General features: G+C 34.8%; 1 protein-coding gene across 7 annotated transcripts in view; it reads left to right on the forward strand.

The window, feature by feature from the left end:
- TOGARAM1 (TOG array regulator of axonemal microtubules 1) overlaps positions 1-19,064 on the forward strand; it is a 77,027-nt gene that overhangs the window by 40,197 nt on the left and 17,766 nt on the right. For 4 of the 7 annotated variants that reach the window (XM_042235321.2, XM_012099164.4, XM_042235322.2 and 1 more), the window contains 5 exons: positions 864-1,016; positions 9,358-9,456; positions 10,659-10,831; positions 11,320-11,473; positions 14,459-14,609. In XM_042235321.2, coding sequence (XP_042091255.1) covers positions 864-1,016; positions 9,358-9,456; positions 10,659-10,831; positions 11,320-11,473; positions 14,459-14,609 — 730 coding nt within the window. The remainder of the gene's footprint in view (positions 1-863; positions 1,017-9,357; positions 9,457-10,658; positions 10,832-11,319; positions 11,474-14,458; positions 14,610-19,064) is intronic. The other 3 variants (XM_060401834.1, XM_027957299.2, XM_060401835.1) reach the window with 1 other exon arrangement.

The raw sequence follows: 19,064 nt of genomic DNA on the forward strand, positions 1-19,064 counted from the left end.
TCAAGTATATATTGCCTGGGATTTTCCACTTTGTAGTTTTGTGGTCTTACCAACTGCGAAGTGTTAGTATAGAGTGTTCAGTTTAAACATTCACATGTAGATTAAAATTTTAAGTACTTATTAAAACGAGGCCTACATTAAGGGTTTGATTTGCTTTATTTTTAAGCAGGAATGTAACATTTGGATATTTACCATACGCTAGTCTCTGTGATAAGCCGTTTACATTTTCTTCATTTAATCCTCAGAAAGGTTCTGAAAGAGCTATTATAATATTTTTATCCCCATTTTACAAATACAGTTAAGTGTCTTGCCCATTTTCGGTGTAGTTTAAGTGGCAGTACTATGATTTAAAGCCGTGAAACATGAGTCCAGATTCTGAGCTCGTTTACAACATAGTTTACTGCCCCACAAGCTAGATCATGAGAGTGGGAGAAAAGAGAGAAATGGAAAATAGAAATGGAGCCCTTTCTCAGGACATAGATTAAATATTCTAGATTTTAAACAATTTTGTTGTGCTGCAAAGTGTAAAATTTCATTTAAGCATTAAATGGCTATCACATTTTTAAAACATGATTGATTACCTCTTTCATTCATTGAATTTTTTATTTCATTGTCATTTTAAAGCCTGTTTTATAAAATAGGATAGTATAGCATATAAGTGTTCCAATCTGATAGTAAAGTAAAAAATATTACAATATTTAAAAGAAAGTAACACTTTTTAAAAAATAGTATAATGTTATAATTTCTAGTGTTATTAGACCCTTTCTAAAACGTTAGGAGCCAAGATAGAGAAGAGATCCATACTTCCCTATGGTGTTACCTACATCATTCAGATAAGTTGTTTTATGTATTTTATTTTATAGGGACTACAACATCCAGTGTAAGCATAATTGGCCATCGTATGAACTATGGGTTTGGATGTGGTGACTTTGAAGAGGATAGGTCACATGACATTTCACCTAGTGCTTTAAAAATACAAAATAAGGAACAACCAAGACATTATAAGCATACGAAAGGTTAGTACATTTCAATCACAAGTTCGTTTTTAGGACTAAGTGTCTTTGAATTTCGTATCTTCCATTAACATGCCAATAAAGAAAAACTAACTGAGATTTCTCAATTTTGAGACTTTTCTTCTTACCCTTCTGATGTGTTGTTGTCGAAATAATTCTGCTAAATAGAACACATAGTTTACATATTCATATATGGTTATGTCTCAGGAGTCAATCCAGGGAACCTATTACCCGAGAGGTTAAATCTAGGGAGTCCTTGCTGACCTTTACCCACATACACATACAGACACACACTCTGTGCGTGTGCCACTGTAAAATGGGATGGAGAAGTCATATGAACAAATGATTCCCAGATGCCTACTTAGGTTGTAACCATGGAGTAAAACTGTGTAAACAAGATTATAATTTTCCTGTGGTAGAACCTGGAAAGTTTTTTGTTATCACAAACCATTGTTAACTATGTACCCTTTTTTTCTTTCTTTTAATTAAGCTTAATAGCAAGCAGCACTTCTGTGACTGCTCTTTTTTTTTTTTTTTTTCAGAGATCCTGTTACAGCTGCTTTTAACATTTTTTCCTCAGAGTAAGAGACAATAATTTTGAGCCATCAGGGAAGCCCAATTTTGAAGGGCATAAATATTTAAATAGAGTAAATAGAAGTCACCTGTATTTCAGCATTGTAGTCTACCAGTAAATGTAAGGAACTGTCATTGTTTTGTGTGTAGCAACTTTTACAATAAGGTCAACTTTTGTCGTCTCTGGTCGTCTTAAGTCGTATATGTCCAGGTAGTCAGGCATTTTAGTTTATGTATACTTTTTGTGGAACTAATGCAAATCGAGTAAGAGTGAACTTGATTAGACACTTTTTCTTATTTTTTGTTGTTTTTGTTTTGGTAAATTTCTAAAAATTGAATCTGTAAGATAATTCGTAATATCTGTTCTTTGTGAGAATGATCATTTGCCCATTGGTTTTATTAATACAAAAGAGGACGATAGGGCTTTTTCATATTTACTTACACATTTTATTTTTTATATAAAAAAGCCAAATACAAAAATATTTTTCTTCCTAAAGGAAATGTAATTTCATTGTTTTCAAATAATTGCTGAATTTTTTTTATTTTTACTGCCAATGACTTTTTTTTTTTGGATCATAAAAATATTGATGTCTTTGATCAACAGTTAATTCTACTCCAGAAAATTCTATCAAACTTACACTTCCAACTCTAAACCAAACATCTGCTAGATCTATCTGGTCAACAAGAATAAACATATTCAAAACCAAACTTACCTTCCTTTCTAGACCTATTCCGCTTCCTTTTTTTTAAATCTGTTTTTATTAGTGGCATTATCATTTTCCCAGTTATGGAGACTTAAAACTTTAGAGTCATCTTTTCTACTTCTCTTTACCCTTCAGGCAGTGACCAGTCCTACCAGTTCTTTTCAGTTTAACTTGGGTTTTCATAGCTTCTTCCCTGGGTAATTACAGTAGCCTTCTAAGACGTTTTGTCTCTTATTTTCATCTTTTCAATTCAGTGTACATAGTCTTCCAGAATTATCTTTCTAATCATCTCTTCCTTGCTCAAAACCTTTAGTGGTTTTCACAGAATAAATTTCCAACTCTGTAGCATCATTTTTTCATACCCTTAACAATTTTGCCTCAGCTTACCTTTCTTGCGTTACCTCTTGAAAGTGAAAGTGAAGTTGCTCAGTCGTGTCCAATTCTTTGGACCCCATGGACTGTAAGCCTACCAGGCTCTTCTGTCCATGGGATTTTCCAGGCAAGAATACTGGAATGTGTTGCCATTTCCTTCTCCAGGAGATCTTCCCAAACCAGGGACTGAACCCAGGTCTCCTGCATTGTAGGCAGACGCTTCATTATCTGAGGCACCAGGGAAGCATTACCTCTTACTATACCTCTATTCATGCCCTGTCCTCTGGCATTATTTGTTTATTTGTGGTTGCGCTGTCTTCATTGCTGCGCACAGGCTTTCTTTAGTTGTGATGAGCAGGGGCTTCTCCTCTTAGCAGTACACAGGCTTCTCATCGTGGTGGCTTCTCTTGTCTCAGAGCACAGGCTCTCAGTACATGGACTTCATAGTTGTTGTGTTCAGGCTTAGTAGTTGCTACTGTTTGGCTTAGTAGTTGTGGCTCTCAGGCCCTAGAACTTGGGCTTAGTAGTTGTGGTACTTAGTTGCTTAGTTGTGGCTTAGTTGCTTCGTGGCATGTGGAATCTTCCCAACCAGGGATCGAACCCATGTCCCTTACATTGGCAGGTGAATTCTTACCTACTGTATCACCAGGGAAGTCCATGTCTGCTTTTTGAATACCGGCTAAAATCCACTTCTTTATAAAGCTTTCCCCATGCTTCTGGTCTGGAGTAGTATAAGATAAAATTAAGATATAGGCATCTTTACATCTGTATTATGCTTCGTATATAATGGTGCGTGTGTATGTGTGCACTCAGTCACTCAGTGATGTCTGACCCTTTGCGACCCCATGGACTGTAATCTACCAGGCTCCTCTGTCCATGGAGTTTTCCAAGCAAGAATACTGGAGAGGGGTTTGCCATTTCCTACTTTAGAGGATCTTCCTGACCCAGGGATTGAAACTGCATCTCTTTTGTCTCCTGCATTGGCCTTTACCACTGAGCCACCTGGGAAGCCACATATTAAATTAATACAGTGATGATGATCTAGCCACAACTAATAATCATGCAAAACCTGCATCCTCAAATAATCAGATTAAAGTAAATATTGAGTGCAATGCTGAAAGGAATAAAAAGACTCCCAGGAGAAATACTGGTGATGAGTGACAGATGTGAATGGATTCCTTTTGCAAGAAAGAAACCTCAGACTTTTTTTAGAACTAGCTCTCCAAACCTCCTCTTCTTTCTCTCCTCTGCTGATTGTCCCTTTGAATGTGACCATTTCCTAGCATAGTAACCTTGAATTTCAATTAACGATTTAAGAAAGTGATTAAGATGGATGTTTGTTGCTAGCAAACTAGATTCTATAACTTAATATTTTCTCTTTCTCTATTTGAATAAATGGGGCAGAAATAACAACAACAGAAAAAGGGTAGTTCATATGCAAAGAATCTTTTAAGTATCTTTATTTTAGGATTGAGATTTGAGCAGTATTTCTTTCAATAATTCTTTGCTTTAAAGAAAATATAGGGTAAAAAGTGAAAGTAATATTAAAAATGATGCTAGATCAGACTTCCCTGGTGGTCCAGTGATTAAAACTCCATACTTCCAATGCAGGGGGCAGAGGTTTGATTGATCCCTGGTCAGGAAACTAAGGTCTTACATGCTAAGAGGTGCAGTGAAAAAAAAAATGATGTTATATGAGTGTTTCTTATAAATGAAATTAAACTACTTAGGTATAGTCTTTATGTATGTATTTCCTCCCATGAGATTTAATTATCAATCACCTCTTAATAGTTAATGTATAGATTTTACGTTTGTTAACTATTGTGGAGCAAATTGTTCCATTTGCTGAGATTTGTTTCTGTGTCACTGAACACTTTCTGGGGCTACCAGATGTTTCTGTCAGTTGACCTTAAATTAATTTTATTTTGCTTTCATTTTTTTGTCTTGTAATATTCATTTAACATATTTATTGAGCACCTGCTGTGTGCCAAGCACAGTACTAATGGTCTCTGGAAAAGAATGAAAATCAAAGCTAGACATGAGTCCTATCCCCATAGAGCTTACAGTCTAGTAGAAGAAAGAATAATTAAATAAATAATCATAAACTGAGTTAGAAGTTAATCTAGGAAAGTACAGATTGCTGTGAGATTGACTTGATCTGTTCCCAGGAGTGAGAAGCTTTTCCTTCAAGGTTATCCTCTTTTTGTTTGATTATTGTGCTATGATTATTTTCTAACATCTTTGAAACTCCTTATTCTGATATGTATGAACTCCTTAAGTAAAGAAAGTTTTCTTTTCTGTCCAGTGCCTAGTCTGAACTAGGTTTCATTTTTTTTTAATTGAGGTATAGTTGATGTACAATATTGTGTTAGTTTCAAATATGTAGCAAAGTGATTCAGCTTTATGTATGTATATTTAGAGAAATGTAGTTCAGATTAATTTTCCTTATAGGTTATTATTAATACAAGATATTGAATATAGTTCCCTGTATAAATCCTTGTTGCTTATCTATTTTATGTATAGTAGTACATATATGTTAATCCCATACTCCTAGTTTATTCTTTTCATATGCATGTCGGCCATCTGTATGTCTTCTTTGAAGAAATGTCAATTTAGTTCTTCTGCTCACTTTTGATTGGGTTGTTCAGTTTTTTGGTTATTGTAATTTTTCCTATTTGTATATTTTAGAAATTAAGCCCTTCTCAGTCACACATTGACAAATATTTTTTTCCAAGTCCATAGGTAGACTTTTTGTTTTGTTTATACAGCCGTTTCCTTCACTCTGCCAAAGCTTATAAGTTTGGGTAGGTCTAATTTGTTTATTTTTGCTTCTGTTCCTTTTGGCTTTGGAGAATGATCTAAGAAGACATTGATACAATTTATGTCTGAGAATTTTTTGTCTATGTTCTCTTCTAGGAGTTTCATGGTGCCTTGATATTTAGGTCTTACAAGGTTTATTTTTGTGTATGGTTTGAAGTAGTGTTCTAATTTCATTGATTTACATGTAACTGTCCAGCTTTCCCAACACCACTTGCTGAAAAGACTGAAAACTTCTCAAACATAGAGAAGGAAACGGATATCCAAGGTACAGGAAGCACAGAGGGTCCTAAGCAAAATGAACCTAAACACCCACACAAGGCATATCATAATTAACATAGAAAAAGTTAAAGAGAAGATTCTAAAGATAGCAAGAGGAAAGGAGTCAGAGTCAGTTACAGGGGAACCCCCATAAGGCTATCTCCTGATTTTTTGCATAAATTTTGCAAGCCGCAAGGGGACGGCATCATATATTCAAAGTCCTGAAAGGGAAAAAAACCTGCAACATAGGAAACTCTACCGAGCAAAATTGTCACACAAATCTAAAAGTAGATTCACAAAACCAAAAAAGAAAGGAACTCTAGCATAATATAAAAGAAAATCATCAAACCCTAAAAGGAAATACAAAAAGAAGAAATGCAAAATCAGCTGGGAGGCAAGTTTTCAAATGGCAGTGTGTACATACCTACTAATATTACTTTAAATGTCTGTGGACTAAATGCTCTAATCAAAAAAACAAAGAGTGGCAGATTAGATTTTAAAAAAAAAAGCACCAAGAACCTATAATAGGCTACCTACAAGAGAATCACCTTAGGATAAAGGGCACTCACAAATTGAAAGTGAGGGGATGGAAAAAGATATATCATGCAAATTGAAGTAGCAAGAAAATGGGAGTAGTGATAATTATATCAGACAAATTGACGTTAAACAGCCTATGAAAAAAGAGAACATTTTATCATGACAAAGGGATCAGTACAGGAAGAGGATATTACATTCATTAACGTGTGCATCCAATATAGGAGCACCTAAATATATAAAATGAATACTAAAAACATGAAGGGAGAAATTGAAAGGAAGGCAATAATAGCAGACAACTTTAACACCCCACTGAAACCAATGGACAGATCTTCCAGACAGAAAATCAATAAAGGAACAGAGATCATAAATGATACAATAGACCAGGTGGATTTAATTAGTATCTATAGGGCACTACATCCAAAAACCCCAGAATCACATTTTTTTTTCAAGTCCCTGTGGAATATTCTCTGCAGTAGACCACATACTAGGTCACAAAACAAGCCTTAACAAAGAGGATAGAAATTATTTCTAGTATCTTTCTGACCACAACAGTATGAAGCTAGAAATCAGCCACAGAAAGAAAATAATAAGAAAAAAACCCACTTGCTAAAAAGCCAGTGGGTCATCATTGAAATAAAAGAGGAAATCAGAAAACACCTCAAGACAAATGACAATGAAAACACAACCTTACAGAATCTGTGGGATGCAGCAAAAGCTTTTCTAAGAGGTAAGTTTATAGTGATACAGGCCTTAAGAAAGAAGAAGAATCTCAAAAAATCTCCCACCTAAAAGACCTGGAAGAAGGACAAATGAGACCCAAAATCAGGAAATAAATATATATCAGAGAGTAAATAAATGAGATAAAAAAGTGCAAAGATCAATAAAATCAAGAGCCCCCCTTTTTTAAAAATAAAATTTGGTAACCTGTAGCCAAACTCAAGAAGAAAAGAAATAGGACCCAAAAAACAACATAAGAAAGTAAAGAGAAATAACAACTGATTCCACAGAAATACAAAAACTCATACTACAAAGATTTATATGCCAACAAATTAGACAAGCTTTTAGAAATATGCAGTCTGCCAAAATTGAATCAAGAAGAAACAGATATTTGAATAAACCAATTACTAAAAGTGAAATCGAACATCTATTTTGAAAAACTCCCTACGAACAAAAGTCTAGGACCAGATGGTCTCACTGAGGAACTCCACCAAACATACAAAGACCTCACATCTATGCTCAAATTATTCCAAAAGACTGAAGAGAAGGGAACACTCCCAAATTCATTCTGTAAAGCCACCATCATCCTGATATCAAAACCAAGAATAATTACAGAAAAAAAAAGGAAGAAAGAAAATTACATGTCAATATGTTTGCTAAATATAGATGGAAAAATCCTCAACAAATATTAGCAAACTGAATCCAATACAGTACATAAAAAGGATCAAAAAACATGATCAAGTTGGAGTCACTCTAGGGTTTCAAGGACAGTTTATTATACCTAATTAAATCAATATGATATATACCACATCAGCAAAAGAAAAGACAGAAACTATATGGTCATTTCAATAGATGCAGAAAAAGCATTTGATAAAATTCAACATCCGTCCATTATTTTAAAAAAAAAAAAAAAAAAAAAAACAACCTCTCATCAAAGTGGGTATAGGTAAGTGTTAGTCACTCAGCCATGTCGGACTCTTTGCAACACCATGGACTGCAGCCTGCCAGGCTTCTCTGTCCATGGGATTCTCCAGGCAAGAATAGTAGAGTGGGTAGCCATTCCCTTCTCCAGAAGATCTTCCCTACCCAGGGATTGAACTCAAGTCTCCTGCATTACAAACAAACTTCTTTTTTTACCGTCTGGGCCACCAGGAAAGCCCTGTAAGTAGGTACAGAGGGAATGAATCTCGGAAGCAATTTACAGCAAACCCACAGCCAACATAATACTCAATGGTGAAATGCTGAATGCCTTCCTGCTAAATTCAGGAACAAGGCAAGGATGCCTGCTCTCACCACTTCTATTCAGTGTAGCTTTGGAAGCTCTAGCCACAGCAGTCAGACAAGAAAAAGTAATAAAAGATATCCAGAAAGGAGGATGTAAAGCTGTCACTATTTGTAGATGATATGATACTCTATATGCTGCTGCTGCTGCTAAGTCACTTCAGTCGTGTCCAGCTCTGTGCGACCCCATAGATGGCAGCCTACCAGGCTCCTCCATCCATGGGATTTTCCAGGCAAGAGTACTGGAGTGTGTTGCCATTGCCTTCTCCAGATACTCTGTATAGAGATCCCTAAAAACGCCACACAAAAACTATTATAACTAATAAGTGAATTCGGCAAAGTAGCAGGATACAAGAGTAATATATAGAAATCTGCTTCATTTCTTTATACTTAAAACCAAGTACCAGAAAGTAAAAAAAAAAAAAAATCACATCCAAAAATTAAATGAAATACCTAGGACTAAACTTAACCACAAGGATGAAAGACCTATACACCAAAGACTATGAAACATTGATAAAGGAAATTGAAGATGATTTTAAGAAATGGAAAGATATCATTTGCTCTTTGATTTCAAGATTTAATATTGTTATACTGCCCAAAACAAATTATACAGATTTAATGTGATCCCTATCAATATAACCATGACAAATTTCACAGAACTAGAACAAATAATAATAAAATGTATATGGAACCACAAACACCCAGAATTGCCAAAGCAATACTGAGGAAAAAGAAAAAAGCTAGAGGCGTATTCCTTTCAGACTTCAAACAATACTGCAAAGTTACAGTAATCAAACAGTTTGGTATTGGCACAAAAGCAGATACATAGATCAATGGAAAAGAACACAGAGCTCAAAAATAAACCCACAAACCTGCAGTCAATTAATCTATGACAAAGGACACAAGAATATACACTGAACAAACCCAAGTATTCTAAGTATTTATTGAATTAATGTGTAAATATATAAATTATAAATTCTTTGTATGAAATTAATTTTCAGTTTTATAAAACCATGTTATGATATCCTAAAATACTACATAAGTATGTATTTTTTAATATGTTTTTTTGTTTGTTTCTTTAGCATCTACAGGGGCATCGTCAAATTTCCACCAAATTTCCAGTTTTGACTTCATGTCTACAAATACCTTATCAGAAGACTCAGTAGTAGTTGTTGGAAAAGGTATTTTAAAATTATTTAGCCTTTTAATTGTATGTTTTCTTCACGTATAAGCAGAGCATATCAATAAAGAATAGAGAAGAGTGTGCTTCAGGTGTTGAATAGAACTTTCTTTTTGAAAATATTGTTAAATTGAAAGAATTAAAAATGAATACTTAGCACCACATTTCTGTCCTCTAATGAAACAATGGTAAATTTATGTCAGTAATTTTCAGAGAGATGTATTATGTGACCGGTGCAGTTTAGGCACTTTCTAAGATACTTCTAGGATAGCTTAAATAATTTTATTGCGGTTTAAATTCAAATTATAGTCCTTTTTGATTGACTTAGTAATCAATATAAATTAATATAATTCTATAACATCTCATGCAAAGACTAGACAAATCTTAATTAGTATCTGTTATATATTTCAGGTAGGTTGAGAAACCTTTGAACAACTTGTTTGCAAATATCCTTTAAAGTTATCAATTGAGGTATAATTGATGAATAAAATTATAAGACATTTAAAGTATACAATGTGATGATTAAATACCTATATACATTGTAAAAAGATTTCTCCATCTAGTCCATTAACACAGCCCAACTAGATTCTTTTTTAATTGAAAAACTAGAATATGATGATAGATGTTGAGGGTGTACATCTTATATTTGGTAAATAGAATGAAATGCTTAGAAAGCTTTCCTGACTTCTTTGTTGATATCATTAAGTTAATTTTAGATCCTCCTCAGATTGACTTCAGCCTCTCCTTATAAGCTTATTTTCTCTATTTGCCTTGTGCCTAATCAAATATCACTCCACAAACATGCTTTCTACTTGTTGAGCTCTGCTTACAAACATCTTTATCTCGTAGGATGTTTTCCCTGCCTTCCTCACTTGTCTACTCAAATTCTTTTATGTCTTCCAGTCCCAGCTCAGATCCTTGCTCTTTGAAACCATCTTAAACACTCAGCTCACGTTATCTTTCATTCATATGAACTCAGAAATTACAATATTCAAATATGCAGTTCTCACTTGACATCATCATGAAATGTCTTGTTATTATGTTATCATTTTGATAAGATGTTTTTATATTTTGTGATTATTTAACATGTTTTTCTTATTAATTATATTGTTTACTTCTTTTAAAACCTTGTCTTAAAACTTTGTTGTCCTGCGTAACATCACATAAATACTTAATGACAGTTTAATGGTTGGTTGCTTTCAGGGGTATTTGGAAATCCAATTCCAGCACCAGCAACCTGCAGTCAATCAGTGATAACTTCTGTGGAAAATGGGGTTTCGTTTGCAGTTAAAAATACTGAACCACCATCAGGGATTTATGGAAGAGCAGTTCAGCAGAGTATTCCATCATATGTTGATTCTGAGAATGAAAAAGATGTAAGGTTATTTCCTAATTATTAGGATAAATTCAAGCTTATGATACGTCATTGTTTTGTATGTATCAGATTTGGGGTGATAAAAGTGCTTTGATTATAATTTTCTTAATCTCAATGTAATTGAAATTCCTGAACCTTAATCATGTAAATGATAGTTTATTCTCCTTTTCCACCAAATATATTGTTATTCTGGTGTGAAGTATGTAATGTACTTTATGTTCTACCTGTACTTTATATACATATATATGTGTGTATGTAAATATTTGACAATTTTCTAGGATATCCTCAAGGAGTAACAAACTAGTATCTTTAGGCACAAATTTAGTTCGCAGTTGGTACTATGTAATTCTATTCAATTTTAGAATTACTGAAATAAGGACTAAGAAATGTATAGTTTATTTTGTATAGCTTACAGTTGCCTAAGATGAAGATGGTTATTTTAAGTGTCATACTCTAAATGATTAGAGCTATTTTAACTTTTTCATGCAGATTAAAGTTTCTATTTCAAAATCTACTTATGACAAGATGAGACAAAAGAGAAAAGAGGAAAAAGAACTTTTTGACATTAAAGATTCTGAAAAGAAGGAACAGAGTCCCTGGGAACGAATGAAACATACAGGAAATGAAAAAATGGCACCTCAAAGTAAGTGGAATTTAACATTTGGTACAATTTTATTTAATTCATAATACCCTAAAACTACTGTACTGTGGTTTAACTGAGGGTGATAATATGACTAATAGTGAAATATGCTGAGCTATCATACTGAAATTTGAATGACTCAGTAACATATATAGTTAACTATATATGATAGTTATATATAATATATAACTATTTGAAATTTGAATTTATAACTATTTGAAATTTGAATTTTCAGCATTCTCAAATAATTTCGCTATTACTGTCATAAAATCTAGGGGGGAGAAAAACCCACAAAACTTCTTACCTAAGCCAGTAGTTCAAAGTAGGAATGGAAGTACAAATATAGCAAATAATATAAATAGTAACAAATCACAAATTGTTACATATTCATTCTAGAGACATCAACTAATTTTGTGATTTTTCACCTATAATGTAGGCTTTACAAGTTTTATTTCTAAGTATAAGGAGAGTGCTTCCCTGAAGTTACCCTTATATTATTTGAACAGAAGAGTATGCTTACAAGATAAATACTGAAAGTGAGAATAACCTTTTAGAAACTGTTGTCATAACACTTTTTATTGTATTTTGTAAAAGTATCAGTCTGCAAGAGAAGAAGTTTTTAAGAAACAAAACAAAGCCCCTAGCCTGGGCAACACTGCTTTAGATTGATGTTCTGTACACCTCCTTTTCCAGAGTAATATTTGTTTTGTTTTGTTTCTCTTTTTTTCCAGGTAAAAACAATAGAAATTGTCATATAATGCCAAGGTTAATAATTTGGTGTTATATACGCATCCCTTCCTAATGAATTATTCTCTCTTGAGAATGAAAGTAAAATAGATAAAGAGAGGGAGTCCTTAAAACTTTAGCAATAGTTTTTTCACCTATAATACAGGAATAATAGTAACCATCACATAAGATTGTCGAATGAATCAAATGAGATGATGTAAATGAAGCATTTAGCACAATGCAGGCAGGAGTTCAATAAATGATAGTTAGTGGTGCTGTTTTGAATTTGCTGTTCTTTCTGGGTTATAAAATTCCAAAGTTTTTTTTTTTTAATACATATCAATCTTATTTATGAAATCTAATGAGGGTACATCTGAACCATCAAAAAAATTATTGAGGTCTATTTATTATATTCATTAATTGTCATGTAATTTTCTTCAGATATGATTTACTCAAACAAAAATTGGTACTAATTTATCACTACAGTAATCCAAAATAATATATTCATCTTTTTGCATGCATCTTCTTATCTGGTATGTGATAAAATTTGGAAAGTACAAATTCTTTCTTAGACCTGTTTATATAAAATCAAAAGCGATAGTCAGCCTAGATGAAAATCCTGCCTTTGCCACTCATTAGCATTGAGACCTTAAATACATTTCTTAGCCTCTGTAAAACTCAGTTCTATTTTCGGCTGCAAATTGGAGATAATGAGAATATATATCACACCTTTGTTGAGAGAATTAAATGTAAAGTTTGTAAAGCATTTGTCACAACATCTAATATGAAGTATTTAAATATCTCTTTAGGGACCTTCCTGGTAGTCCAGTGGTTAAGAATCAGTGCTTTCAGTGCTGGGTATGCAGGTTCAATCCCTGGTTGGAGAACTGAGATCCCATATGCCCATATAGTGTAGCCAAAAAAAAACTCTTAACATGAAAAAATAACTAATCTTTACCCATTTACAAAAGCCATTACACATTCTGTTTTATCTTTTTGATTTTTTTTTTCTTTCTGACATCTTCACTACATGTGTCTTACAGTATATAGCGGCTTTGTGGTAGGTATTACCCTGGGCACTTATTTCCCCAATATCTAGCATAATGCCTTATATCTGGAAAATGGATAGTAAATGTTTGATTGTGGAAGAAACATTGATCATGCTACTACATATGATCTTAGGATTTCTAGTATACTATAAGTGCTATCAGTTCAGTTCAGTTGCTCAGTCGTGTCTGACTCTTTGCGACCCCATGAATCGCAGCACGCCAGGCCTCCCTGTCCATCACCAACTCCAGGAGTTCACTCAGACTTGCGTCCATCGAGTCCGTGATGCCATCCAGCCATCTCATCCTCTGTCGTCCCCTTCTCCTTCTATCCCCAATCCCTCCCAGCATCAGAGTCTTTTCCAATGAGTCAACTCTTCACATGAGGTGGCCAAAGTTCTGGAGTTTCAGCTTCAGCATCATTCCTGCCAAAGAAATCCCAGGGTTGATCTCCTTCAGAATGGACTGGTTGGATCTCCTTGCAGTCCAAGGGACTCTCAAGAGTCTTCTCCAACACCACAGTTCAAAAGCATCAATTCTCCAGCGTTCAGCCTTCTTCACAGTCCAACTCTCACATCCATACATGACCACAGGAAAAACCATACCAATAGCAAAACTGGTAATTTATACACAGTTGTTACAAAGCTTTATTTCTGTTATCAATTGAATTGTAAATTAGGTATGCATCCACATTTTTTTTTACAAAATGGGATCATATTCTTCTTACCAACTTTTATTGCTAACTCTTAAAGCTAAGCTTTGTTGTTTGATTCATGACTGCAAAACCACTTAAACATTTATAGTAATGTAATTTAATAGTTTTATATATAAAAAATAAGTTTTTAAATAACTTTGATATCAGGTATTATAGTTTTGTTGGAGACTGAACTAATAGTTGAGGCTTCCCCCCGGCTCAGCAGTAAAGAATCCACCTGCAATGCAGGGTTCGATCCCTGGGTCAGGAAGATTCCCTGGAGAAGGAAATGTCAGCCCACTCCAGTGTTCTTGCCTGGAAAACCCCCTGGAACAGAGGAGCCTGGCGGGTTATAGTCCATGCGATCTCAAAAGAGTCAGACACAACTTAGTGACTAAATAACAACAATAACAAACTAATGTAAGCTTCAATATTTATAGACTTCATGGTCAGAGTATTAAATTTGTACCCCTTTGTATCAGAGTTAGTTTACGCTTTATTTAGTATGTTTCTTTGTTTTAGATGAAGCATCTGGAGCCATTCCACAGTATAAAGAAAGGATGCCTTCTGTTACTCATAGTCCAGAAATAATGGATTCATCAGAACTACGGCCATTTTCCAAACCCGAAGTAGCACTGACAGAAGCTCTGAGGCTTTTAGCTGATGAGGATTGGTGAGTTAACCATCCCTGTTCCAAAAGTTTTCCGAAATTATTTTTTATGAATTAAAACATTTCCTGTTATAATAATCATAGAAATGATTGCTTACGTTCTTAGGCAGTCTGGGTTTTTCCCAGCTTATAATTAACAGCTGAACTCTGGGCCTCATGGAGTGCTATATTAGCAGTTATGACATGTATTATAAGGATATAGTTTAGCTTTATTAACCTTTCGGTATTAAGTACAAATCTCATCATTTCTCCAAGTGTTTCTCTGTGAAATATACTCTACAGAAGTCTTGGAAATACTTACTCTGTTTCTACCATGGCTGCATAGCTGCCCAGCCAGCCCAGCCAGTAAATCAAGGCAAACAGAAAGACAGTGGCACTCCGCTTGCTTCAGCTGGAGCATGTATTGGCTGCTCTGGCCCATTTCCTCCTCTATTCCTTCAGTCTGTCTTCATCCTCAGTGTGTACCTCATCTTCAGTTTTGCTTTTTGTCCTCGATCATATTCATCGGCATAAAAATGTACCAGGATATTTATTCTTTTTAAAAATCCTTCCTAAACTGCACACCGTCTTCACATTTTCACATTTCTTTTCTCCTTACTTGTTAGCAAAAGACCTTAAAAATGGCAATTCATTTGTCTACTTTTTCACCTCTTGTTCTCTTCTCAGCCTTCTTTAATTGACTTTCAACCCGCCCCTCCACGACCGTCACTTTACTTCACTAAAACTGCAAAAGAAATCATTTGCTAAATCTACACTGGTCACTTACTGTCATCGCACTTAGCCTCTCAGCATCATTTGAAATACAGTTGACACTCCCTTTTCTTTTTTAAATTAATTTTTCTTTTGACTGCATTGGGTCTTTGTTGCTATGTGCGAGCTTATTTTTCCTGCTTCAGTACTTAGTGCTTATTGGTGTTCTGTTTGGTTTCAGTATTGAGGAGTGCTCCAGAATTTAATCCACTGACATTCTCTATTTACATTCATTTCAAGGATCCAGGCTGGTGATCTTTTCCTATAAAGAACCAGACAGTAAAATATTTTAGACTTTGCAGGCCACATGTCTCTGTTGCAGCTACTCAACTTTGCTGTTACAATGAAAAATCATGGACATTATGAAAACAAATGGGGACGGCTGTGCTTAAATGAACTTTACTTATAAAAATTTGACTTATAGAAGAAAACTCTGATGGGGCCAGATTTGGTCAGTGAATCATAGTTTGCCAGTCCCTTTCTTAAATGATCTCATTCAGCTTCATAGCTTTAAATTCCATCCATACTCTGATTTCTCATAAATGCATATCTGAATTCCTGGTATCTTCTTGACCTCTAAGCTTATAAGCTCTAAGCTTCTACTTGACACTTCCACTTGGATTACAGTAGGTATTTTAAATTTAATATGTCTAAAGTAGAACTATTAAACTTCTACTTCTTGCCAAGATGGATTAACAGGTATTAGATTTGCCTTCACATTAGAAAGAACTAAAGAAATCATACAAAATACATGAAGCAGTGGTTTTGAGAATATTGTTCACCAGGCAGTGAAAGACAGTGATCCCTGAGAAACAAACAAGGTGATCCCTATAACTGCCCTTGCTAACTTCCTGCAGAGTTTTCAAATCACAGCTTAGGGAGGGGAAAACCATGTACATATCAGCAGAAATGGAGATAAAACTGGGAGTTTGGGGAGGCCAAGATAGCTAGAGCTTGCAGCCAGAATGCCAGAGGAGGATACAGCTTCTTAAAGAACTCTAGGATCCTTCAGAGAATTACTCTCAAATGTTTAGCTGAGTATTGGTCAAGGCATGCGTGTGAAGCCAGAACAAGAAACACTCATAGGAGTTTTAAAGAACAATCCCTGGAGCATATACAAGCCAGAACAAGAAACACTCATAGGAGTTTTCAAGAACAATCCCTGGAGCATATACAAGGCCAAGAATACTTTTCTCTCCCCACCAGCAGTGGAAAACCTTACAAGTTACATGGCATTGTACAGTAGTCCAAAGAGTTTTGCTTCATCTATGTAATGAATAAACCCTAGGCTAAAGACTAACTTTGTTCTACCAAACAGAACATAAAAGCAAGACCTGAGAGGATCAGACTTCCCAAATGACTATATCTCATAACAAAGCTAAGGATATTTATAGGAATATAAAAATATCTAAGATAAAAATTCACAGTGCCTGGCATCTGGTAACAAATTACCAGGCATGCAAAGAGGCAGGAAAACACAACCCATGAGTGGGGGGACAAAGCAAACAATGGAAACTAATCCAAAAATGGTATCAAGTCAGTTCAGTCGCTCAGTCGTGTCTGCCTCTTTGCGACCCCATAGACTGCAGCACACCAGGCTTCCCTGTCCATCACCAACTCGCGGAGCTTACTCAAACTCATGTCCATCACATTGGTGATGGCATCCAACCATCTCATCCTCTGTCGTCCCCTTATCCCACCTTCAGTCTTTCCCAGCATCAGGATCTTTTCCAATGAGTCGGTTCTTTGGTGGCCAGAGTATTGGAGTTTCAGCATCAGTTCTTCCAATGAATATTCAGGGCTGATTTCCTTTAGGAAGGACTGGTTTGATCTCCTTGCTGTCCAAGGGCCTCTCAAGAGTCTTCTCCAACACCACAGTTCAAATGCATCAATTCTTTGGCACTCAGCTTTCTTAATAGTCCAACTCTCACATCCATACAAGACTATTAGAAAAACCATACCTTTGACTAGATGGACCTTTGTTGGTATAGTAATGTCTCTGCTTTTTAATAAGCTGCCTAGGTTGGTCATAACTTTTCTTCCAAGGAGCAAGTGTCTTTTAATTTCATGGCTGCAGTCACCATCTGCAGTGATTTTGGAGCCCCCAAAAATAAAGTCTGTCACTGTTTCCATTGTTTCCCCATCTATTTGATATGAAGTGATGAAACTGGATGCCATGATCTTAGTTTCCTGAATGTTGAGTTTTAAGCCAGCTTTTTCACTCTCCTCTTTCACTTTCATCAAGAGGCTCTTTAGTTGTTCTTCGCTTTTTGCCATAAATGTGGTATCATCTGCATATCTGAGGTTATTGATATTTCTCCTTGCAATCTTGATTCCAGCTTGTGCTTCATCCAGCCCACCATTTCACATGATGTACTCTGCATATAAGTTAAATAAGCTTTCCCGATTTGGAACCAGTCTGTTGTTCCATCCCCAGTTCTAACTGTTGCTATAGATTATGGAATTACTAGACAAAGACATTATTTTAACTATAGTTATAATTCTAATCCATTATGTTAGAGAAGCTAGAGGAAAGACATGAACAGAGGATTGGTGAACTGTAGGGAGACTTGTAAAATCCCTTTTGCCGTATAATTTAACATGATTGAGGGAAGTAATAGCCCATCATATTCACCCTTAAGGGGAGGGTATTATTCAGGTCATGTACACTGGGGGCAGGAAGCAAGGTTTAGACTTCTGTCTTGTCATTTAGACTGTCATTAGACATTTATCATTAGAATCATTTAGAATTCTATCACATCACGAATAAAGAGGGCCATTTTATATTGATAAGGGAGTTAATTCAGTAGGAAGACATGGCCGTGCTGAACAATTATTTATCATATACTGGAGCTTCAGATTATATTAAGCAACTACTGGTAGAACTGCAGAGAAATAAACAAATCCACAATTATAGTTGGAACTCAAACAATCCTCTCTCATTAATTGATAGAACTAGAAGAAAGAAAATCAATAAGGATATAAAAGAATTTCAACTTGACCTGATTGACATTTATAGAACACTTCAGCTAAAACAGAATTCATTCTGTTCAAGTCCGAAAGGGTCTTTACTGAGAAAGACTGTGTTCTGAAACATTAAACAAGTAATTTAAAAGGTTTCAGATTATGGAAGGTTTGTTCTCTGACCACAGTGGAATTAAATTAGAAGTCGGAAACACATACCTGAAAAATCTCTAAGTATTTGGAAACTAAGTATCATCCTTACTAATCACCCATGGCTCTAAGAATGGAAAATTAGAAAGCATTTTGAATTTAATGAAATTAAAAATTAAACAAAATTTGTGGGATACAGCTAAATTAGAGGAGAATTTATAGCCCTGTAATACCTGTATTATAAAAGATGAAAAGTTTTATATCAGTGACCTCAGGTTTCACCTGAAACTGAAATGCAAATGAAGCCCAAAATAAGCAAAGAAAGAAAATAATAAAGAATGTAATGGAAAGCAATGAAATAGAAAACAAACAATTGGGAATACAAATGAAAATAAAAGCAGTCTCTTGGAGAAGATAAATATAATTGGTAAACCTTTAGTCAGACTGATGGAGAAAGAAAGAAACAAATTACTACATCAGGAATGAGAGAAGGAATATCACTACTGATCATACAGCTATTAAATAAATAATGAAGGAAAAAATAAGTAATAAAGGAGTATGATAAATAGCTTTAGGCCCATAATATTGACAGCT

This window comes from Ovis aries, chromosome 18, assembly GCF_016772045.2.
Source record: "Ovis aries strain OAR_USU_Benz2616 breed Rambouillet chromosome 18, ARS-UI_Ramb_v3.0, whole genome shotgun sequence".
Lineage (NCBI taxonomy): Eukaryota > Metazoa > Chordata > Mammalia > Artiodactyla > Bovidae > Ovis > Ovis aries.